At 41.2% G+C, this 24,105-nt stretch overlaps 1 protein-coding gene across 14 annotated transcripts in view; it reads left to right on the top strand.

Moving 5' to 3' along the window:
- LOC135494118 (uncharacterized) overlaps positions 1 to 24,105 on the top strand; it is a 36,697-nt gene that overhangs the window by 4,064 nt on the left and 8,528 nt on the right. Inside the window, exons 1-15 of one of the 14 annotated variants that reach the window (XM_064781888.1) lie at positions 1,632 to 1,854; positions 5,848 to 6,086; positions 7,622 to 8,008; positions 8,424 to 8,546; positions 9,866 to 9,973; positions 13,621 to 13,722; positions 14,205 to 14,303; positions 14,650 to 14,772; positions 15,948 to 16,037; positions 17,260 to 17,361; positions 17,615 to 17,830; positions 18,767 to 18,883; positions 19,673 to 19,765; positions 21,886 to 21,981; positions 22,516 to 22,608. In XM_064781888.1, coding sequence (XP_064637958.1) covers positions 1,808 to 1,854; positions 5,848 to 6,086; positions 7,622 to 8,008; positions 8,424 to 8,546; positions 9,866 to 9,973; positions 13,621 to 13,722; positions 14,205 to 14,303; positions 14,650 to 14,772; positions 15,948 to 16,037; positions 17,260 to 17,361; positions 17,615 to 17,830; positions 18,767 to 18,883; positions 19,673 to 19,765; positions 21,886 to 21,981; positions 22,516 to 22,608 — 2,035 coding nt within the window. In that variant the 5' untranslated portion in view covers positions 1,632 to 1,807. Of the gene's footprint in view, positions 1 to 1,631; positions 1,855 to 2,725; positions 3,099 to 5,847; positions 6,087 to 7,621; positions 8,009 to 8,423; positions 8,547 to 9,865; positions 9,974 to 13,620; positions 13,723 to 14,204; positions 14,304 to 14,649; positions 14,773 to 15,947; positions 16,038 to 17,259; positions 17,362 to 17,614; positions 17,831 to 18,766; positions 18,884 to 19,672; positions 19,766 to 20,296; positions 20,390 to 21,885; positions 21,982 to 22,515; positions 22,609 to 24,105 lie in introns of those variants that run through there. The other 13 variants (XM_064781885.1, XM_064781884.1, XM_064781886.1 and 10 more) reach the window with 13 other exon arrangements.

Below are 24,105 nucleotides of genomic sequence, written 5' to 3'. Positions count from 1 at the left end.
GTCAACATAACATTACCGCAATTACAAAAAAACTCTTTTATTTGCAGTTAATTCTGTGAAGACTTGTGTGACAGCTGTTATTAATAGTACTAGCATTGTCCCACCCAAGTCTGGTCTGCCAGGATACTCGGTTCAGCCTGGATGGGCCTATGATTTATTTCAAAATCTTTTTATACAATTTCAATCAAATCACAGAATATGTTTTCATGCAAAACTCTGTGATTGTCATCTGCTGTGTATACACGTTATGATAGAACTAGTAGAATATTCTTCAGATGAAAACTGACCCCCTGGAAAGATTTTGTCGTCCAGTTTTCAAAGGAAATGTTGGGAAGACAATGCGAATTGTCTTTATATGGCGTGCACATACACAGTACATCACTATGGTCACACATTGAAACGATGATGAACAATGTATGACCCTCTCGTGGGGATAATCCTATTGAAAGATTGATTCCCAGCTGCTTCATGAAGGTCCTGTCCTTGGTGTCAATCTTTCTGCAAAGTAAGAAAGCGTGCAACCAAAGTTTATGTTCGCGGTCATACTAATAAGACATGTTGGCGCTGCACTTGCGCTTTAAAAAATGACAGTGTGCCACGTTGACTCTTGACCACTGCAGCCTTAACCGGCCACTTGACTTAGTCATCTTGATTGCCATAGATGAAAAGATGTGATGCCACAAGCTTGATGTTGGACAGTTGCTATGATTTTGATGCGTGCTTCTTGCAGTGGCCTGGCATATATTCTCGGGTGTTTTCTTTTCATTTGATCTGCGCCTCTAGACTTAGGGATATTGAATGAAACCCCATGGTCATGATGAAGTTCATCATGTGGCACCTGTGCACTGCAGTCAGATGGCACCACTGCAGTTGATTACAATTACCATCAACCACTGGCACTGGGATGTCATTCTATACTTCCAGGGTATTCCTTCCGATATATAGCCGATGCGTGCTGTTTTCTTCGTCAAGGGTTGGTGTAACGAAGAGGGGGTGCAATAAAGGGGTTCATTTGGGTTGGCCAGTGCAAATCGATCCAGTTGCAAGTGGGTCCCGAGTGTAACCTGAATGTGCACCACACTTGTCAATGTCAATATACCAGCTGTCAATCTCTCCGTCCATATGGCTCTACAAGTGATTGACAGGAACTGTGCGAAATGATGACGCTGAGTACCATCTCAATGTCAAATCGATCATAATTTACATCAATCTGTTGCCTGTACTTCTAAAATAGGAACATGAAGACTTTCATATAGAAAATACCAGCTCAACTCATTGATTTTCTGCCCAGCAGTTGCTGCATAGTGGCCTCATTGTGTTGCCAAGGTATTCGGTATACTGTCCAGTAATTCTGCACGGTGGGATCAGCTGTGCTTCGACTGTGTACTGGGACCTGGTCTTTCTGTGTTTCAATCAATCGTATGTCAATCAATCGTATTGACAGTCGAGGGATGCAGTACCGGTACATGCATCGATCAAATTACAAAATTTCCATATTTCTTGTCATTTAATATCTTCCATCTGTTGTTGAAATCAGCTCATTAATAAAAAACGTCAGTAAATGCATGCTATCACTTTTTGCATTTGACTTTAGCATAGTGTCAAAATCAATTTTAGAATAATTAATTATTAAGGCGGTGTTTGTCATTGATGCTTTCAATTGTTTTGTTGTATCGACCAATTCTGTCTGCATTCTGTGCGTGTACTCGTCAGTTGCTGTGCAATTCATTTGGAATCGGCAGGATTCGGAAAACTTGGCAGCAGTGTGACGTGACGTGTGGCCATGCGGTTTGTTCCAGGTTGAAACATGGTGGGCATTCGAGGCATCAAGAAGAGAGTCACTTATGCTCCAGAGTGGGTATACTCTTGAATATATGTTTCTTTTCTTCCCAAGACTCTTGTAGTTCCTTAGTCTAGTTATGTCATTTACTGTGGTAACTTGTTTTCTTGGACCTGTCCCTGCTCCTGACCTCTCCGATTGTGTCTATTCTTGAGCCTTGGACAGAGCCTAGGGTAGTGGCAGTGTTCAATTTTCCAACTGGTTGCGTCGGACAGCTCCATTTCAAGTGTCACTGTCAGGTGGATATGTTTCAGTTTGTGGTTGCTCTGTGGGTAAGTCCAACTGCTTCTTAAAAAGGTAATTATGCTTTTTGTTACAATGAGGGGATTGCTTGTGAAGTCTCTCTTGGCATCAGCCATGGTTCTTTTCGGCCCCTTCGGTCATTGGCTGATGAGAGAGAGGATAAAGCATTGGTCAACAGAAGGATTTTGCTTGGAAGAATCTAGGGCAGCCATTGTGAGTCTGAGTGAGACTCAGATTTAGGAAATGACTTTTTGCCAAAAGTGGTGGTAGATCATTCATGCTATCTTGATCAAACAGTTTCAAATCTGCAGACACAATAAACTAACTTAAGAACCAGGAAAACGATTTTATCCTGTCCCAATCGGCTCTTTTCCTACATATCCATTTTCATTTCTCTCATAAACCCCAAGAGTATCTTTAGGATAAGATGATATTTTATCTGGTGGGTGCCTTCCCGCAGCGAAAAACCGCCAAGCAAGATTACAGATCCTCATAAAGAATCCTTGTTTGACTTACATGTGTATACAGTTTAAAAGTGTACCGGATGATGATCAAGTTTTTATCTGAATCCTGCGCTGTCTAGCTTAACTACCACTATACAAGTACCAATGCGCCAACGATAGAAGCGTAAATTATCAGATAATTTTGTAGCGGTGCATTCTTATTTTAAACTTCGATCCCATTGGGCACCTGTATACCTCCAAAGTCGACCTGATGGAGAAAAAGTGCTGAACACTCTTTGACCTTACCTGATACCTGGCTAGGACATTGCGAAATTGCCTTGAATCTTTCTTGCAAAAAGATGTAGAAAGTTCTTGGTTCTGTCTCGGACAAGGGGTGTTTTTCTTTTAGGCCTACTTTCAGATTTCATTGCCCCTTTTTCGGTCTTCTCTTTAGTTTGTGATGTTATGTGGTACGAGTTGTTTTCGGCGGTTTTGGGTTTGATCCTGTACTTGGTCTTCATGTTCCTCTGCAAGGGTGCTGGTGGGGAAAATAATCTCGAAGTCGCAGCCAGGTGAGTGACTAATTCTTTCTGTTTGCATGCAAGGCTATCTCCGAAGAAAGAGGAAGTAGTCCACAATAGTGTTGCATTGATACTGAGAGTTGTGCCAATTAGGTAAAGTTCCTTTTAGTCAATGTTTTACAATTTTAAAGCACGCAACTTTTAAAAAACAACTGCAGATACTACTGCAAATGATTTTGAACCTTTCTCTATGACATGAGAGGTGGCAAGGTCGAGTTTCTTGATGCAAACATATGTTTGATACCAGACAGGCCAGTGGTGACTTGGGACAGTCATTTTTTGCCAAACATGGCACTTGACCGCAATTCACTTCGAAAAAACACAGAAGAAAGATTTTTGCATTAGACTTGGCTAATGGTTCTTTATGGGATATTAACTTTCATGTCCTAGTGGCGTAAAAAACATAATAAAAGGGCAGTGAACTGGTAAAAATCTCAAATGATTTGGAAATAATGTAAATTTGTTTTGCAGTCATTCTTGATCTAATCCTCTGACCACAAATGCATGAAGTTATCTCTTGCCGTGTCACCATTTCTTTTACAGACATTAAAGCAATGAAATGGGTCTCATCAGGGTCTAACCACTGTATAACCACAGAGCTAACAGTCAGTAAGCTATTTCAGAGAATGCTGCAAAATGTCCATTCAATTCCAGTTGCGGAAAGTCATTTTGCACATTGCCCGCCCGCAAATATACAGTATGATTAATAATCCTGCTGGACCATCTGTGCTGCAGCATTCAATAGTCTATTTGTATAAGTCCCATATGTGTGTTATACACCCTCCGAGTCCTAGGCCTACATCCTGCTCAATTATACGGTCCGCATGATATTGAAACTGTGCGTGTACGTCGTGGGCTGGCACATGTGCTGCGCCTGAAACAATCACTACCCTCGAGGATCAATAGCGAAAATTGATTGGTCGCTGCGCGTACTGGGCTGTGAATTACCCGATATCACGCTGCCTGCGTACGGTCTTGATACTGTCTAGTCATAATGGGTGTTAGCGTTGTTGCAGCCGATGTGTAGTGCAGAATCTGGCTCAGTGTCGCTGTTTTTGTGAGGGCGCTGTCTTGTAGTGCGTTGTATGGGATACTGTGTCTTGGTGGCAATTGGTGAGTACTGCTATTCATGTACATACATTGTTGTTTGTGTTGATGTCTTTGAGACACTTCATAGTCTACTTGGCATTTCCATTTGATGAGGTCCTGTCGAGATGTGGACTTTGCATGGAGTTGTTGGCCCTTGTGCCTATTGTTATCTAATTCCTAGTAATTGCATTCGGGTAAGATACATATGCACCCTCAGTATTTTTTCAAGGGTTGTCAACAGAAAAAGTGTTCTGCTCTCAACTCAACTCGGTTATGGCACAGTTATTGTACTTTGCACATCTTCTGGGGAGTTGCCCTACTGAGGACAGGGGGCGGTGATTGGATCTTAGGAGGCAGAGTTAGATTGAGAGTTTCAGGCAGGAAGATTGCCCGTCACATTGCATAGTATGTTTCCCTGTCCCCCTTTTATTCTAGCATCGTGAGTTTGATACTCCACACTGGCTAATACAGTGCTTGTGTTCTTGAGCAAGTCAGAGATACACGTATTGAAGGTTGCAGCAATGACTTGATTCTTGTCACAAGCTGCTGTGATGAACCATGCGTATATGACCAGCGATTTTTGTCGCATGACATGAGAATGGCTTGTTTTACAGGGCATTTCCCAATAAGCCGTTTCATTTACTGATCAATGGCATATGTTATTGACCTTCATCCAACTGAGTCACAGGTTGATTAGGGCTGGTCTCGACTTCTACCTGATAATCAATAGACATTTTCTAAACTGGTAGTCATATCATCGATTGGTTCAGATGTGTATGTCCAACTGGCATGATCATAAAATGAACTGTGATGTCGGTCAGCAGATGTTGGTATGGTGCTTTTTACGTCTCCGGTTTCAACAGCTTCACGTGCTTATCAAAAAAATAATGTTATTTCAGATGAATGTCTCCCCCCCCCCCCCCCCCCCTCCCCGGGTGTCTATCACAAATCCAGACAGCGATGGATATCTGGCCCATCCCTGTGTCTTGAAAAATACTGTTTCCCCTCCAAAAGTACCCGCACTGCAGATCTTGTGCACCATTCATTCTCTGTGTTCTCATATCCTGTGTGTCTTGATTCGGAAATCTTTGGCAGCATATCACATACATACCAGTACAGCAATTGTAGACTTTATACGCTATGAAATGTGTGAAGATTGATCCCCAGTGTGAATTATTCAGATGGATGACTCATGCAAACCAAACTGGGATGACAGCTATCTGATGTAACTCAGAAAATATCCAATGGCAGTTTCATAAAAAGAATTTTGCATGTGTTTTTTTCAGCGTTTGCTTGCTTGAGTTATTCCCTAGTAGAGACCATCCAGTTACGGATGAGTCAGCAATTTTGTGTGCCACTACAGTTATGCACGAGTGGGGATTGTTCGATCGACTCTCGACTGTTGCTTTTGTCTGAGGGCATAGGAAGAGGCCATCACTCGCCAGTGTCTGTTTGGATGGAGTCCTTGGCTTGCCATGGCACCAGGGACGAGGGACCTCGACTTCCTACATCTCCAGTAGTTCTCCTTCTGAGAGAGAGAGTCAAACCCATGCTCTCCTGATATGAGCCTGGTGCTTAAACTACTATGCCCTCCCCCCCCCCCCCCCATGCAAACTATTTCTTACAACCAAATACATCTTTCTCTTTCCAGGGTGTTAAATCCTCCAGGTGGTCGGGTGTCCATTAATCTTTTCGGTGGGGGCGAGCCAGCGCCACAACCCTCACATGTGAGATGCAATCCAAAAAACTCCACATCAAAAGAAAACTTTTTCGACCAACCCGGTACGAGTAACAAGCCATTAACGCCTCCAAGAGCCGCCCAGCAGCCACGCCAGTCTGACCCTATTCGGCCGCAACAACCAGAAACTAGACCATCACAAAGTCAGCAGAGTAAGTGACTTAGTCCGTGACGGAGCAGGATATTGTCATATTTTGTTGTGGGCCTCAAAGTGTCAAGTTATTCTGCCAGGAATCGGTTAAATCTTTGTGTCTGTGCCCTTGGGAAAGTCACTTCTGGGATATTTGCTTTATCAGTTACATGATCCTTAGTACATGTATTGTAAAATAAATACTTCATACCTAACTGCACCAGACATCTAACTTCAGTCTTTGTGCCAGTATCCGGTTTCGAAAGACCAAATACAAATACTACAAGACATTTTGTGTGAGGCCAAAATTTAAAAAACTGTTCCATTTACACATAAAAATTCATTTGATATTTCAAAAGTGCAAGTGTGACTAGTTACATTTTGCCATGCTAATATAGATTGCTGCTGTAAAAAATGGTTGCGTTTTCATGAAAAAAATAAGCTTCCACTACAGTTATATCTCGATGAGTCAGACTCAAAATACTCTCGTGGGCTCCATCTATCTGAACGCTAAACTTGCAACCAAACATCACTCAAATCAAATATCATTCATATCAATCAAAATCAAGTGGAATATCATAATCTGATAACTTCCTGGCACTTCTGGTGTCTACTTAGCTTGATTGCCTAACCCACATCGGATGTCTGTAGCCAGTAATTAGCTTGATCCATTATGCCCATTGCGTCTAATTTTGTGATTAAACCGATCTATTTGGCGGAATAACCTGGCACTTGAAGAGGTGTCCGGTCTATCTCATATTCATCTTCGCTTGATTTGTAGCATCATTGACACTCCTAACACAAGTTTTCAGATTTTAGGATAGGTTTATGTGTCTTCGACCACTGAGCCCAGGTTGTGATCAGGAATCTTTTTCAATTCTTGCTATTTTGCTTCGTTCAACAATAACATGCAAATGTAGAATTATCTGGCAAGTATTTCGTGATTGACTGTTCAGCTGCACTGTGAAGAAGAGGTGGTAATCTTGTTCAAGATTTCCTGGATCCCGATTTTGGACTTCCTAGGTGATATCTTGGACTGCCATAAATTGAGGTCGAAACGTTTAGGATTTGTTTTCTGCAGGACGGATATCGCAAGATTGAGTGCCAGTTGAAATTTTGGAGCCTTTTATGCCAAATACTAATAGGCAGTTTTTTGTAAAGCTTTTTTGCTTAAAATCTTGTTCAGGGTTGAAGCATTAGACTGAACTAGCCTCCTGAAACTCCAAATTTTGGTGTTAAATGTTTGATTGTTGGAATAATACTTCTAAAATTGATAACACAGTTTGCAGAAAAAACAAAGGACGTCCTCGAAACTATGGATACAAATTTATTTGGCACAGAAAATGTCATTTCGGATGAATATTTTTGAAGTGTGCTTCATTCCTTATTTCTCTAGTTTGTGAATTTTGAAACTGCGTTTTCTTGGCTGCACAATCTTTTATCAGTGAACACCCCACCTTGCATGTCTTCTCGTCAAACATGATCAGTTCTTTTGTCTTAACTCCCCGGTCTAATCATAAAATTTGGTGTCATGATTTCCGTGTGATTGAAAACTAGGTGTAAAAAAGAACATTTCGTCCACTGGCACAAGTAACGGACAATTAACAGCAGGTTATCTTGAGCCAACAATATCGTTCTTGACCAAATCGAGATACGTGAATCACGTCCATACGCCACGAGAGAACGGAACCGCTCCGTCAGAGAAGGAACATTCACGTCCAGCGACTAGTAGTGGCTCTTGCTTTTGTACTTCTAACCAAACGTGTAGAGCTTGCTCGCAACAACAACAAGGTGGGCAGAAAGCTCACAGCAACAACAAGGCAGAGAGCTCACAACAACAAGGCGGGCAGAAAGCTGTCAAGATGGTGAACGAAGCTGGCCAATCTTCGGGGGATAATAAAGCCGTCCAGAGACGAACGGGACGGGGTCGCCGTCCTCAACAAGGTGAGTCAAGTGTACTGTATAGATTTTGTTTCCTTCGAGTTTGCCAAAAAGTCTGGCAATGTGGCGACTGATACTAAAAGAGCCGAATTTGGCACGGTTATATCAGTTGTGAATATCATTCTTAGAATTGAAAACCATGCGTATGGAGATGTATATGCCAGTGACTTTGGCAGGCTTGAAGCGAGGCAAAGTTTAGTGTTGCTTTGCAAATGTTTGGTCAGGTTTGTGCATTTCTCTGTTTCATTCAATTTTGAATAAAACAAATTCTAATAAGAATCGTTAAATTGTGTTGAAAACTTTCTTTTGGGTTGATAAAGTGTCATCAGCATGAAATTATACTACTACTAGGCAACATACTTTGATGTTCAATCTCAGTGAAGCTCACTCAGAGTTTTAATACAATTCTGCTTTCTAGCATGGGGGGCGCCGGTCATGACTCCCACAAAGTCGTATTACAATCCGCAGATAGCCAATATGGATCCCATGACAGCACACCCCATCAGAGTGATTGATAGAGAAAAATTAAAGTCGAGCGCTGGTAAATCTTTATTAATTTTTCATGGTGAATCTGTTATCTAGTGGTGGGTCATCCCATTAGTAATTTCTTGAATAGGGTGATCTTTGGTTATCTATGAATCTGTTTCTTTTGTTGGTTGCTGTGTAAACTAAATCCTATTCACATATTTTCTCAAGGATTGTGGGCTCACGCTTCAGTCAAAGATCTTCTTGTTCTCGTTCCTAGGATGAAACTTGAAACTTTCTGAGTTGAAATAATATGTTCATTGATTAGATGCTTTGTATTTTGAGTTGTGGTGGTGGCATTATATGTTGCAGATTTGATTCTGATCGAAATAATGTAAAAGGTATGAGACAAACTTCTCTGCAGCAACTCAAAAACTTTGGCTGACAAATGCAAATTTTGGGCAAACTAGTCAGACTATACGAGGGAAATTAAAATCAATCTGAATTAGAGAAATGATTAAGTAGCATAAGATGAGTCAGTTTGCGCATGCATGATCATCAGTATCATTGTCTTAATGGCTGCTTTGTGGTTTGACCAAGTGACACTTGCCACGAAAAAAACAAATTGAGTCGGAGATAAAAAATGAGGAGTGTCTCATCGTTGCACTCATAGACATTGGTAATAAATCAGAGAAGTGTCTCATCTCGTGGGTTTGACGACAAAAAACATCTATTTCGTTTGTGTGATTGGTGAGTCTTCTTGCTGTTCCTCTTGCAGCATCAGAAAGATGACAACTGCACCAACAGATCAGATCGGAACTCGGGGCCTAAAACATCCTACCCTATTCTGTCAGTTGGAGGAGCATTTGGGCGACTCCAACAGAACCTCTGTGGTTGTGAACTGTCCTCATGAACATTTTCCGATGAATCTTGGGACCTCATCTACATGTCTCATGTCTATTGCTTTACTGATATCAGAAAACCTACTTTTGTTAGATTTTTTTGGTGTTGGTGAGTTGTCTAGGTGTTTGATGGAGGTACTGGCCAAGAAACCTCATACTAGTGGTTTTAATTACTCTCACTGAAGATTGAAGTAAAGTGGGCTGTGTAATGAGTTGGTGATCCACCCTTCACACGATATCTGAATGCTGCGTTTAGAAGCAGACATGCTCTTTAGAAAATATGCTTTGCCAACTCATTAAGAAAAAAGACGATTCTTTTTGCTACTGTTTAGAGTACTTGGTCTTCCTTTTCATAATATAGTTTGGAGCAGGCTTCTTATAGATAGATTCTGTTGGTATTTAGATGTTCGTTTCAATGAAATACACAAACCAAGGTCAAGTTTCGCAATTCTGGCATTTAACAGTTGCTCTATTGTTTTATTTTAATTTTGAGCAGAAAATAGGGATCCTATACTAGGCCATGGCGATTTCGGAGAGGAGTTAGATCTCCTGTCAACAGGCATTCGACGTCCAAAGACACCAGACTCTGACACGACCAGAGGTATGAGTGAGATTTAAGCCCAATAAGCTTTGGTGTTTTGGGATTGGAAGTTCCGGTGCAAAGATTATTCTTGGCAAGGTGTCGGTTTTCCTTTGTTACACATGTACAGTAGAACCTCTCATGAGGACACCCTCGTCACTGACAAATGCTATCTTAGATGGAGAGATGTCCTGATTAGAGGGGTCAAGTTTAACAGAAATCATCAATTTGGAACAAAAGCAGTTTCTCTTGAGGGTAGAGTGTGTCCTGACAGAAGTGGTTGCCAAAATAAGGGAGGTTCCACTGTACACACCTCTAGAGAATTCAACATGCAGACGGACACGATTCATCAACCGTTTTCTGCTCTTTCCCAGCGGTTGGTGGTAATCTACTTCTTTTGCATTCTCTTAAAGCTGTAGTTTTGTGGATGCAGACCCATGAAGCGCAGGAAGTTTACACAGAAGGCTTGGAACTACATCAGATCATCTACACCTTCTTTGACTTCCTGTTGAGCTATTCTTTGTTGGTGTTCATCTGATATTATTCTTATCTCATGCTTCTCAGCCTCAAGGTGTTTTACTCTGGTTGTAACTGCATATTTTTTTACTATTCTTCATCTTCTGCCACCTGTAAACAACAATGGAGATGGTAAACAAAAATAAGAAGTTAACCCTCAAAATAAAGAAAGTGACTGTCAGTGCAACTGGGGGATTAATTGGGTCTGTTTCAAAGTATGTAAATGAACAGATGGATCATAGATATCATTCTGATCCACCCTTCCATCAAATGTGGCTGACAGAGTGTAGTCCTGTCTGGTCCAAAAAGTGGATCACAAGGATAGATTTAGTTGGTGTGGACCGTTTAAAATCCATTCGGTGGTGCGTCTAGATGTGCTTATCTGATGTTGGTTTTGTTCTTCATCCATGAAGTGGTCCTCTGATGGTCCCAGTCTGGTATGGTCATGCAGTCCTAAAAGTGTGCTTTATGAAACGGTCCCCTGAAATGGGAAATCATTGTGAGATGTTCCCCTTGGCTACTGGGAGTATTTTAAACTGAGATCAATAATCCGATCCTATTGTTGGTGCAGTAAATGAGGATATTGATACCTAGTCACACATTGGGAAGAGGTCCTGTCTGCATCACTAAGTGCACTCAGTTAAAGGGACTGTGTCCAATACGCAATCGCAAGATTTGCCACATCAACGAAGATAAAAAAATAAGGTTGCAAATTGAAAGGAGTTGAAAACCGGGAGGGGGGGGGGGGGGTTATGCACCAGACAACTGATGTTTGTCAATATCTTCAAGTTGATGCTTAATTCTATGTGGCTGCATCGGCATTCTGCTAGTATACACTCTGATAGCAGCCCGATTTAAATTACGAGCAACGCATCTTTAAAACTTAATTGAAACTGTCCATTGATTGTTGATTTACATCTTTGATAATCCACATTCCGGGCACACAATTCCGTGGCTGAATATGGCATGCTCTCCAAATCCCTAGCATACTTTATCCGGGTAGCAGGTGTTTTGGAATTAATATTCCCCACTTCAGAAAGCTCGCATGAATATCTCATTTTAATAGATTTCGTATACGCTGATACTATATTAGAGAGCTCATCGAGGCTTTGGACTACGGTTGGATATAAATATGGGTGATGCTGACACTCTTGATTTGGAAACTCAATTTGGTGGTTCTATCTTCCAAGGTAAGGTCTCTGGTTCTCTTTCGGGTGTCCTTCCTGTTGGTTCCCCAACTACCCTGCCACCTCACTACCCACTTCCAAGTCCCTCTCTTTTCCAACGTGCAACCAAGGTTTATCAAATGTCCTGTTTTGTCCATGGAAGCTATTTAAAACCTCTGAGACGCTGTGCTCTAACTGAGCTCTAGCTAGAATCTTGAGCTGTTAGACTTTCTCTCTTGGATACTCACATTTATTACTCCTTGGTGGGATGGTTCTTTTTCAACTATTGGCAGTGGTATGTGAAATCGGGTATGGTGCCTTACCAGCCTTTCCCTCAAAACCTCCCAAACATGTTGTTGCATATAAACGTCATCTTTTACTGCATGCATGTCATATTTTCTTGCAATTTGCTGAGTCAGCATAATCCGAATATGTTGCTGTGAGAGTAGCAAAAGGCTGTCGTTTTTTTCAACAATAGTCATCCTTGATTTCTTTGTCATGCAGGAAATTTGATCGTCTCCATCTTTTTTGTGTCATTCTGGCGCCAATACAGTTGACCCTGAATATGATGAAGCCCCGAAAGTGTTTTGGCATTGGATACTAAAGACGGGTGTATTGTATGTGCTTGAATTTGGATGCGAGGACAGGCCAAAATATGAAACATTCGTTTCTATTTGACGCCAGCATCCTCTCTCAAAGAACTCCTTCCTGAGTTGTCGGGAATCAAACTCAAGCAGATTAGATTAACTACCTAGCCTGATTGATTGCTAATTGGGCTCTCTTGAGCATTATGCAAAGAAACTTTTTTATCTAGCTTTAAAAGTTAGGTATAAAAGTTAGTGATTTAAAATGTCATGGTTGCAGGGGGCAGAGGTGGGACCAGCATTCTATGTTTAGATTCCTACTCCAGTGGATACAGCTCTCCCGAGGTAGACCGGCACAATTCTGTAGCATGATCAGGAAGGTACAGTGCAAGCATTCGACCTTATGAGGTTTGGTGGCCCCAGTATCACTCTGGTTCCCTACATGTATTGTAATTGCTTGAACCATTGGAAACAGAGATTTGTTCTACCATGACCTAAAGCTCATGAGTCAACCAGAGGGCTATACTGTATTTCCACAACATCAAAACTTTGACATCCATCTTTGAGCTGACAGGTCGAGAATGGCAATCACAAAGGAAAATGCTTCATCATTGTCATTGGGTAAAAAATGAGTCGAACTGTGATTAGGCAAATGGGGTTGAGTCACCCGGCACAAATCCTTGTTCGGCACTGGAGTCTGGAGCCATCCGATGTCACTCTATAAACTTGATACCCTCTGTGTGCCGCTGTTCGGTTTCAACCCTCGTTGAAGGAATCGTTCTGTTGGATGAGACTGTATAAAATGGGCATGGTCGATTGGCGTACGTTTGGTGAAAAGTAGCAGCCGATGCCCAGCTTTAATCACAATCATGTTGGCTGCTCGGCCCTGTAGATTTTCTACATCAAACTGCACAGTGCGTAAAGCTAATCTATGATGGAACAGACTCGATCGGTATCCATTGCTGTCAAAGACTCCAGGGATTACCATCACTAGGATGATGCAGCATGTAATCTTCCATTAACAAGAAGGATCAGATGCACTTTTAAGATACCATGTCATCAATATGCCATGGTGTGCAAGAGTCCTTGGACGTTTGTTCATTTGTTCAGTTCCTTTGGGGAAGAACCCAGCAATTTCAATCAAATTTTCAATGTCTGCTTGACAAAACAAGCGCCAGGAATCCTGAGATGTTGAAGCAACAGATTCCTATCCTTCGTTGACCACTTTATGCCGACTCCTGTCTTGAAATCAAGAAAGCATATCACAGTTCTTGTGTGTGGGATGTGTTGTCAGGGTTGGAAGAAGGAGGTTGGAAGGTTACTTCGGAATGAGAGATTCCTCCAAGCACTCAACCTCCAGTTTCTCTGCGGTTGATTGTAACAGTTCTTGCTCTTATTACAGTACGTGATCCAATCCTAGGTCTGGGGGACTTAGGTGAAGAATTGGACACTCTTCAGAGGTCACCTAGAGTACCGAAACGTCCTGCAACACCTCCTAACAAGGGTAAACATCTGACAGTCATTTTGGTGTCGGAGGTTTTCAGGGTTTTGGTTCAATTTCAGGAAAAGGTGTTGGTTGTAGTTGAAGTGTATTATAGACTTAACCGAGGGTTATCTCTTTCCAATCTCAGATATTTGAGTTACTTTATCTGCCCTACCAAGGGTCGATGTCTGTTGGTAAGGAGACATTTCCTGAAGGTCGGTTTGCAGCTTCAACTGGTTTGGTGGTGTTGGGCCCTACCCCTGGATTTGTGGATTTCAGTTGGTTAAGGGTGTGATATTCCTCAAGATAGATCAGTCAAATTTGTCGCCTGCCTCGAATTCAAAACCGTTTCAAACCAGAATTGTTGTCAAGTGGGATTATGGAGGGGTTTTTTTCTGTCTTTAGTTCGACACTGTAGTGATGGTGTTGGTTCACTGTTACAATTATCGGTTAGCGGCAGTGGTGATAGAATCCTGTAATAATCGATATCGTTATGTTGACAGTTGTCCGCAACCCCGTGTTAGGAGAGGGGGACTTGGGCTCCGAGTATGACCCAGTATGGAAAAACGCATATTCGCCTGGAGCTCGCAAGCACCATCAAGGTAAATTGAAGAGGAAACCTCAAATTTTGTTGCCAATCATGACCCCTAGGACTGTTAGTTTCTCAGTCTCGAGTAGGCAGCAAACTAGTTCACGCACAGAATGAAATTATTCACCATTACGGCATTAGACATCATCAGATGACATTTATTTTCCAGTTTTGTAGTTTCTGTTAAGGATTTATAGTCTCTTGTTTTAAAGGCCGACTCTGAACGTTAAACAATTTGAAAATTCCTAGTTGTGTAACAATTGCGATGTGCAGACGACACACAAATAGCTTAATAAATGCCAATTTCAAATCATTTTCAAGTTTCCTTCATTTCTGTTATTTTCTCCATTGCCATCTAGCTCCAGTTCGCGACCCTATCAAGGGGTCTGGAAACATAGAACAGTACGACCCAGTCAGGAAAGGACCCGCATTAAAATGGTCACAAAGTCTGAGGTCACCAACTCCAAAACTAAATTCGAAAGGTAGCCATCTGCTGTGATAGCTTTGTCTTTCTGATCATTTGGTTGTGGTTTTCGATTTCCAATATTTTTGATTGCCCATTTCAGCAAGCCTCTCATTGCTATTGGCATTTCGAATGGAGTTAACAGTAATTTTTTCATGGGCTAGGAATTTTATGACAGTTACTGAGTCTCTTGAATTTTTTGAGAATATTAATTGCTTTTGGTCGAAAGTAGCATGTTCATTGCAGTACTGGTCAGAAGTAACCTACTTCCTGTCTACACATCTAACACGTATCAGACGCATGATTTAACCTGCCTGAAAGGTGTTACTCAAAATCCCACATCTCTGGTTTTTATCAAATGATAAGTTTTTCAAACGATATATATACATACATGCGATGTGGTGTGGGCGTATACAAACACAAACGAAAAGTGTAATGTAGATAATTTCTTTATCATCAGTAATGTACTTTATAGCGTGCTAAAAGTAATTGTTGGTTTAAAACATCACCACTCGAACAGATTCAGGCAATATATCAATTCTCCCTCATCCTTTCATGTACGGTAGCCTTTGATATCAAGTGCTGTAATATCCTAACCTTTAGGGCTGTCAAACACAGGTCTGCTACTTCTAAAATCAGATGACTCAAAGTTAGTTAGTCAAGGAGGTGAATTTTAATTGGGGGATGCAGAGTTAGTATTTTTTGGCTTGTAGATGCCGTCTATCAATATAAACCTGAGTTGATCTTGTGGAGTGATCGCTTTAAATATTTGATTCTATTCTAAAAGCTATGATAGCTTGTAGCTTGTGATTGCTTGAACGATTTTTGAATTCTCTGTCGCTTTCAAAAAGATGCCTGAAAAATCTGTGCGCCACTCGGGCTTTGTTTTTCCAGAGAACAGATCAACTCCCACCCTTGACATGCATTCACGTCATTTTGAAGGAGTTCTAATTGGTTTAGGATTTCAAGTTCTTGCCAAAGTTGTGGTGCCAATGGTGAACCTTTAATCTTAATTTTATAACAGATAATAAAAGATATCCTTTTCACATTTCCACCACTTCCAAAAATGTAATCCCTGGCTGTCTATAAAACTGACTTTGCTAGATCGTATTTCTGTCTGACATAACTTGTGTCAGTTATGACAGATGCAGAGGTTAACAAACTTTAAAATGTAATCACTTGTGTACTTACCAGCAGATCGAAGGGATCCAATCTTAGGCAAAGAACTCGCACAACAAAAAGCCAGGCCAATGTACAGACTACACAATGTCGAAAAAGAAGCAGGTATACATCACAGGGTCTTGGTTGATACAGGGATGGTCTATACTTATTCAGATGTGGTCTTGGTTGATGCAGAGGTTGTCTTGGTTCACCTGTAGTCTCAAGAGTCAGATTGGTTCCCGATCGACAAGATTCAAGAAAATGGGTGACCTGCTGGGACTGCTCCTGAGCAAGAGGTTGTTAGACAGTGGTTCCTGTTGTTTTGTGAGACATCTGAGCTTGCCTCCAGCGAAGGTTGTGTGATGTCACACAAAATGGCGGGCATGACTGATCAGAAACTGGAGTGTGTTCATCGGGAACCTGTCGACATTTGTGGTGGTCTTGGATCATTTAGATAACTTAGGAAGATGGTCACTGGAATATGTTATGAAGTATATTTTTATTGGGTTTTAGGGTTTTGTCGTCTTGGTAGCCTAATTGTTTCGATGTAGGGTGTAGTCGCTTGCTCTTTTGTTTCAATTTACTCACCTACATAGTTTCCAAGTCTTATCAACAGTTCTTGCACAACAAGACTAGTTACAGTAGTCTGGAGTATGCTCAGTCAATCTGATACATGTATGTGAGTTAATACACGCATCGTTGCCTCTATAATTTGCACTGCAACAGAACCTCGTCAGCTCATGACTAATTTTACAAAATAACCCGAGAGGACCTGGGATGGAGCTGCTGTGCATCACACATACTTTATATTGAACATTTGCTGTTTTGCCTATTCTGACCTGTACCTCTGTAAATATGCATTGCACTAGCAGTCGATTCTGCAGACGCCCAGGAAAAGGTTTGTTGATCAGATTTTACTTTGTATCCTCGGCTTTCGTGCAAAATATGCTGATGACATTTTGTGTTTTGTGACTACAGTATTTCGTTTCAGACTCTGGGTGTGATATTTAGTCATAGCCTATATCCCTGACCAACCATTTGTCAAAGACAATTTGTTTTGTTTTGCAGGTATATTCATATAAGATATAGAGTTGATCAGTAATGGAAAAGTTATCTGTTGAAGGACTTGGTGAAATATCCTTGATGTGTTATCTTTAAATCTAGCATGAATGTTGTAATTTGGCAGCTTCAATTGTACCATAATTCCGAATTTTCCATAATTCAACATATGTACATGTATTTCCTACACAACATAGACTAGGTATTGCATGAAATGCCTGTTTCTTCTTTGAGGGCAGTTTCATTCCTGTACGTCATATCTAATAGCATTCATGTTCTTCTTCAGCAACAAGGAATCCGATAAGCGGCCAAGGCGACTTCCATGAAGATGACAAGAAACGAACCATGAGACGACCAAAGACACCCACGAAGAAGATGGATAATGAAGGTGAGCTTTAGGTTAAGGTCAAAAAACGCTGCGACAGGCACTTAGAATAGGTCAGCAGTGATGAGGCCACTTTCCTTTAACTTGCTGCTTTGGTCTTTCCAAAGTCAGTTTTGATCCCAAAACAAGTGAGTTGCTCGTGCTGCAGTCTGCTCTAGACCACAGTTGAACCTCTACACGTATGTGTGCCCAACAGGCTTGTGTCATTGTTAGCCTGTCTCTTCACTTCCTAACCTTTCTTCACCCTATTCTTCAGAATATGCCCTTCTGGATCCTATTGGGCACCGTGGGGACAATGACCGCCCCCTATATGTCGGTTCAGGGCCACACACCCCTCGTGACCGGGCTAGAACCCCTACAAGAATGACAACCAGTGCCTATAGGAATTGTATTGTAGGGGAGGGCGCTTTAGGTCCCGAGAGCACATTTAACCGACCTAGGAGATCAAAGTCTTGCCCGAGAAGGGTTAGAGGTAAGCTATACGAAGAAGTTTGTTACAGTGTCACCCCTAATGAAAGGGCCAGCCAGATTTTGGCTTGTGACATTTGACTTGTGACATTTTTTACTCCCAAACTCCTATCTCTGATAACAAGCTGGGGCTAAGCAATGGACCACACCAGAAAGAGCTAACAAAGGGTCTCTAACCTTCAACCCTTCGTACACGAGGCGGACACTTCAACCACCGGGCCATCGGGATCTGTGACCAGTGCATGCATATGTATGAAGAAGACACTGAATAAATGTTTTAGATGAATGTCTGCCATCACTGGTGACTCATCTGCCAAGGGAAATCATGAAATAATGTTCTAAAATTGATGTTGTTCGTTTGATATCGTGCCTCAAATCCTCCATCTGTGACTTTGTGACGAAACTTCATATCGTTCCTCAGCATCCGACCTCAGCATTTACTTACTGATGTAATTCTTTGATATTGTAACCAGTGTTTGTGTTGTAGTGGGGAAATCCATGAAAACTTGGTTTAGTCTTTTCTGCTAATGCCTTTTCGATTATCCTGGCACCCTACTTCACTGCCCAGTCAGTTCCTGTTACGATGTTGCATGGGAAAAGTGGGCCCATTATCTCTGATGCATCTGAGAGATTCATGCTTTCTGCCTCCTACCCCATACAAGGGTACCTCTTCTTCAACATTCGCTCTGCATTCTGCACCCAAGAAAGAGTAGTCCGTAGCAAGCCGCTGTCCACATTGATGGGATCTTTTGCCTGCCCTGGCATGAGCACAAGGCACCAGGACCTCAATCTTACAGCTTATTGAAAGGTTGAAGCAATTTGGGTTTCTTTCCAATAGGCAAACACACAACCTGCTGATTATTAGGCTGGTACTCTACCAGTGATCACCCTGCATGGCTACTGAATCAGCCTGTCATATCATTTCATGTCATTTCCACAGAGACTATTAACCGTAATCCCATCACAGGTCGAAATCGTGATGGCACGGAGACCGAGAACAGTCAAAACACACCACCACTAGGCACAGCAACACAGCGCAGACATGAATATAAAAGAGGTACAAAGAATTTCTGGTCATTCGGTGTCGGGCAGTTTCATATACTGTACATGAGCTGCTGGAAAGTTGCTTATTATGTGCGACTGAAGCAGACTATTTTATGGACCTATCTCACGTATTCAATGTTGTCACTAAGTAAAGTGCTTTGTTCTACGAATATCTCTTCTATGGTTGATGGATTTCTGTGGAGGTCCTGTCCCTGGCTGGAAGGTTTTGGACTGTGCATGCTGCTCCTGTTTAGAACTAGTGTAGAACTTGCAGTCTGTGGACGAAAACTCCTTTTAGGTTTTACTGGGATTCTGTCAGTGGATTTTGTCTTCTGAAATGTCCTGCTCTATTATATATACTTGGTTGAGGAACAGAAAATATCCGAAATGATTTTATCACTTTTCCTGTGCCAGTAGATCTGTCTTAAAATCTATTCCATGGTTGTGGTGGCATCTTTAAACTGGTTCACTTTCCTTCCAAAAGATGTGGTGATCTGGACGAGATATTTGTGTTGTGTTTAGTTCCAAGTTGGCAACTATCCTCTACATTCTCTGTCTTGGTGATAGAAGCTGTCTTCATCTTGGAATTCATTCCCATAAGAGAAGGGTTGAGACCTTGTTAAAAAGATGGTGGTGACACTTTGATTTGTTTCTCTAGAGCGTAGTTGGTTAGCGGCATTCTCGTTTCAGATATTTACTCAACACTCATAACAAGAAATTTACACCAACAGCTGAATTTCTGGTTCCATTTTCTCAAAATCTAAACCTAATTGTTGATGTGTCTGCTCTATTTCCCCTACAGCTGATTCTAATCCTGTGACTGGCACGGGACAGGACTTAAAATCTTGGGATATTCAAAGAAATGCTACTCCGAGGACTCCCAGACCTCATTCAGGTACAACTTTAATTAAAAGTCACTTTCTCTTTTCCCTATCTCTGCTTTTCTCCCGCAAAACTACATCTCGGTCATCTGGGTTTTCTCAGGTATCACATAAGTGCTCAGTAATGTGTTGAAGCAATTTCATAGGGGCATTTTTTTCTGTATTCCGCAATTTCAAGCAAGTTTCTTGGTTTTTAATGTGCTGTTGGTGTGGGTTTGGCAGCTTAAAATGTGTGGCAGTGTGAACTTGCAATTATTACTTTTGTGCTCTATAGACCTGTTCGAATTCACAATCTTAAAAATTGTGCTTAAAAGTTTGAAAATTTTCATGTATGTTTGTATGTTTGGCATAGGGCTGTCCTTGTAATTATTCGTGTTTGGTGATCATCCTGGGTTATGCTTAAAGGGGGCTGCAATGATCTCATGGTCAATTAGGACTTCCTTTAATAAATCCATTAGACCTATGACCTTGTCAGTTGCAGCCCCTCCATTGCCGAGTGGTTTTGCTGATGATTATGCTAAGTGTCGGTTTTTTCTTTCTATCAGTTTCTAATCCTCTGACGGGATACAACTGTAATTCGTACGAATTTCGGCCCGATTATCAACACAAATCCTTTAAAGGATCACCTAGACCATCAGGTATTGAATCTGATCGCCTTAACTTCCGCTTATTGTAATGTTCATTTGCTATCCATGTCATCAACGCGATGTTTTAGTTTCCAAGTCAGTGCAGGTAGATGCAGTTTGTCAGCTAATTAGTTGAGAAAAGCTAATTAGTGCATCATGGCTGTTCTAAGTCTCTTGACTCCCTGTTGTTTAAACTTGGATTGCTGCTGTTTATATCAACATGTTTTATTTATTCGCTACATGTAGAAGAGCTTTCGGTGTAAAACCACTAACCAGCTCCACCAAAACACAAGTTTCCTTCAATTTCTTATCTTCAAGCAATATCAATGAGAAATTCAACTTTTCCAAAATTTCTGTCTCAGGATACAGTAGTATTAAATGAAGTTAACGAAATATCATGTTCAGTGCTTACAAAGTAAAATTGGAAAGAAATAAAATCAGTGGACACTTTAGTTTTTCCCAAACTTTCGCGTTAGACAGCAGTCTCTGCAATATTATCTACCTAAAGCTGGTTTCTGTCTCAAGTAGATTTAGACCACTCGGTGTAAACATTTCTATGTCGTTAAGTAAAGACACCCAGTAGTGCTGCAGTTCCTGTAACCTGTTCCTGCCAATGTTGTAAGCCACTCTTTTGACCACTATAAACGTATCACGCAGATCTTATTTGGTACATCTTTCTTCCCTCTGTTAGATTCTGTGAATCCCATCACTGGCCCTTCTCTCCATTCCCCGCTGGCCCTTCGGAGAATCAGCTGTCCTGGTAGGCCTACTTTTCTGCTTTGGGTTAAGGTGCATGCAATGCGCAGTTTTAGTTTTATAAGCGAGGGCCTTATCTTTGATCTTATGTAAAATATTCTCTTTTCTTATTATCTTACTCTTATAGGGACACACCTCGGTTATAAAGTCAATTGTGAGTGCATTTTGAAGAGTGCACATCGCCAGTGATTTTATTGTCAGACGTGTGCCCAATTTAACTTTGCTACAAAATGACTTGATTCTTTTATAAACATTTGAAGAATTTGAAAATATGTGTATATGCATTTATTTGAGATACATTTCATCGCTCTGTTGTGGCTTTTCAATTGTGTTTGTATCCGCTTTTAAAATGGGGCTGTCTGAACTTAATTGCTGTAAAGTTGTTCATTTCAGTTTATTTACTTGTTCCAAGCTTGATGTACTTTGTAGCTTTTTCTAAGTTTATTCAAATTTAACATACATTATTGACATTTTAGAGTAGTTTACAGTTTGTGTGAAAAAGTATATATAGATGAAAAAATGCTGATCACGATATATGATGTAAAGCTCCGCTGTGTTCTGCTAATCATGTTGTTGGGGGACTGGTGGTCATAAGATAAAGGGTGCAGTACATGTATTGTATCCATAGTTTAGTATTTGTGTTGCATCCCACTAGCCCACACCTATCTCAGAAAAATGTCCTATGCTCAACCCATCCGTTTCTTCCGCAATTTCACGACTAAAGTTCCCACTCTGTTCCTTCCTCCATCCAGTTCTTAGTGTTTATAACCCCATCACCCCTCCCAGTGGTGTCAATGGTAGAGCGGAGGTCTACCGGCGTATCCGACGCGGTAGCCTCACACCGCCAGGTAGATCTACTTTGAGTTACAGCTTTGGTGTTTTGTGGTCCTCTAGTTTTCATTGGTGCTAAACATTTCATAATTTTCAGGTGGTGTTTTAAAGTCTTATCATTTAATCTGACGAAGAGGTGCTTTTTCTTTAATCACATTTCAGCTTTTGTGGTAAAATATGTGGTTGAGGTCCATTTGTTGTGAGGAAACTTTGGCAGATGAGGTTATCCTTTAATAAAAATATAAAAATTCCTGGTGTGTTCTAAATTCCAAAATTTTCATGAAATAGGGGGGAGTGTGTGCGTCTGGTGCATGTCCCCCCATTGGATTCGCGCCTGAATGGGGCCTTTGTATATTTTGGTGACACCAGGAAAGTTTCAACCATGATGAGGTATCAAATTGAACATTTCTTTGCTCTGTTCAATTCTGGTGATTGGTACATGTATTATTGTTTCAAACTTAGGTGGTTGGTCTTTGTGATTAGTTGATAATGCCCTTTGCTGTGGCTTCCAAGGCCTTTCTGTAAGATCTAACAGTCCTCTTCTCTTTCAGAATCTGGTAACCCATTGACTGGTGACAACTGTAAATGTTTTGATATCAGCTTAGAACAACGCTCAAGAATGCCTTCAAGTGCGAAGAACCAAGGTATGAATGGGTGTTGTGGAGTTTTGCAGTCAAAAAGGGAGAAAAACATTGGTTTATTTAATCAGAAATCACACTCATATAATGGAAGTGCTTTCAGTACGGGCTGCGAATATGCGGTCTGATGTAAAACGTAATGAATTGGTGGCAAAATGTAAAATAAATAAAAGGTTGTTTCAGGGCGGCGGCTAAAATCGGTGTGGGTGGGAACAAAGAAATTAATTTGCCCTTACTGTATATAGGACAAATCTGAGGCTTCCGTATTGGGATTTCAATCACTCAATATTTCAGGAAGAGATTTGCAGGAGAACAAACTTGAATCAAATACTTGCACTACTCTCTGCAAGTACGTTTCCCCAGCCGGGGCTAAAGGGCCCGACAAACCATTCAGATTTGATGCTAACGGACCCCAAAAACCCTTCAGGCCTGATGCTTATGGACCCCAGAAACCATACCGACTTGACAATCTTGATAAAATGCTCCGTGTTAAGCAGAAAGTAGGAAGTTTATGATGTATCTGAATCTTGATGCTACACATGTAGTCCATAGTGCACAGATTGCATGGAGTATCTGGGGAGGGGGAGGGGGCATGATTTGTAATTGATCTGAGATAACGTGGGGGGGGGGCAAAGCATGTGGCCATTTATCAGCACTGCCGTTCTTTTCGTAGTATTGCACTACAAATTCCACGTACAGTAGAGATGGAACTTTAGCACAACCTGTCACCTGTCCTGGGACAATCTCACATCTGTCCTGGGACAATCTCACAGCCAGACATCATCACTTGCTTTATAGGTTAGGGGAAGGTATCAGAACCTGGCCAGACCAGAGACCACGCCAGTACTTGCCACGTACAATTTTAAATCTTAAAAGTACTTAGGACAATAGCACAGCCTGTCATGTTTGGAAGACAATGTCACAACCACACTGAGGACAACACTGCTAACACTTGCATTTGTTTTGTCAATTTTTGTGAACGTATGTTTTCAAGATTTTTTTACTTGTGATTTACAAGTGTTGGCTATATGGGGTTGAATTTTTACTTAGCAGGCCTACTGATGTGCTATAGCTTCAGACGAAAAGGCCCTCGTGTATTTGAAGTAAGTTGTGTCGTGTGCCGAGTGAACTTTGTCCAGCCGCTGATGTATTCATCGTCATGTCATTGAGGTTTTGCTATACTGCGATTTGCATCCCCTGTGCCGAGTTCCCAAAGTCAAATGATTTGCTGTACTGTTCTGTGGATAGCCAGTGTTCGCCTCTTTTTAAAGCTAAACTTTTTCATTGATGTCGAAATTATGCTCCAAAAATTGTATTGTGTACACTGTCTAATTATTACCATTGAGATATTGTGGTCTTCTGAAACCTGTTTCTTAGTTCTAATTTGCAAGCTCGCTCCCAAGTTTATTCCCAAGGTCTGCAGATGAGAAGCTTCCGAATTTTAGATTCCTGTATGCAATTGTTTTATTTTCAATGTACAACTTACACTGCATAACCCCAGTT

This window comes from Lineus longissimus, chromosome 9 (genome assembly GCF_910592395.1).
Source record: "Lineus longissimus chromosome 9, tnLinLong1.2, whole genome shotgun sequence".
Classification (NCBI taxonomy): domain Eukaryota; kingdom Metazoa; phylum Nemertea; class Pilidiophora; order Heteronemertea; family Lineidae; genus Lineus; species Lineus longissimus.
Note: the sequence above shows the minus strand (reverse complement) of the source record. Positions and strands in the feature narration are given on the sequence as shown.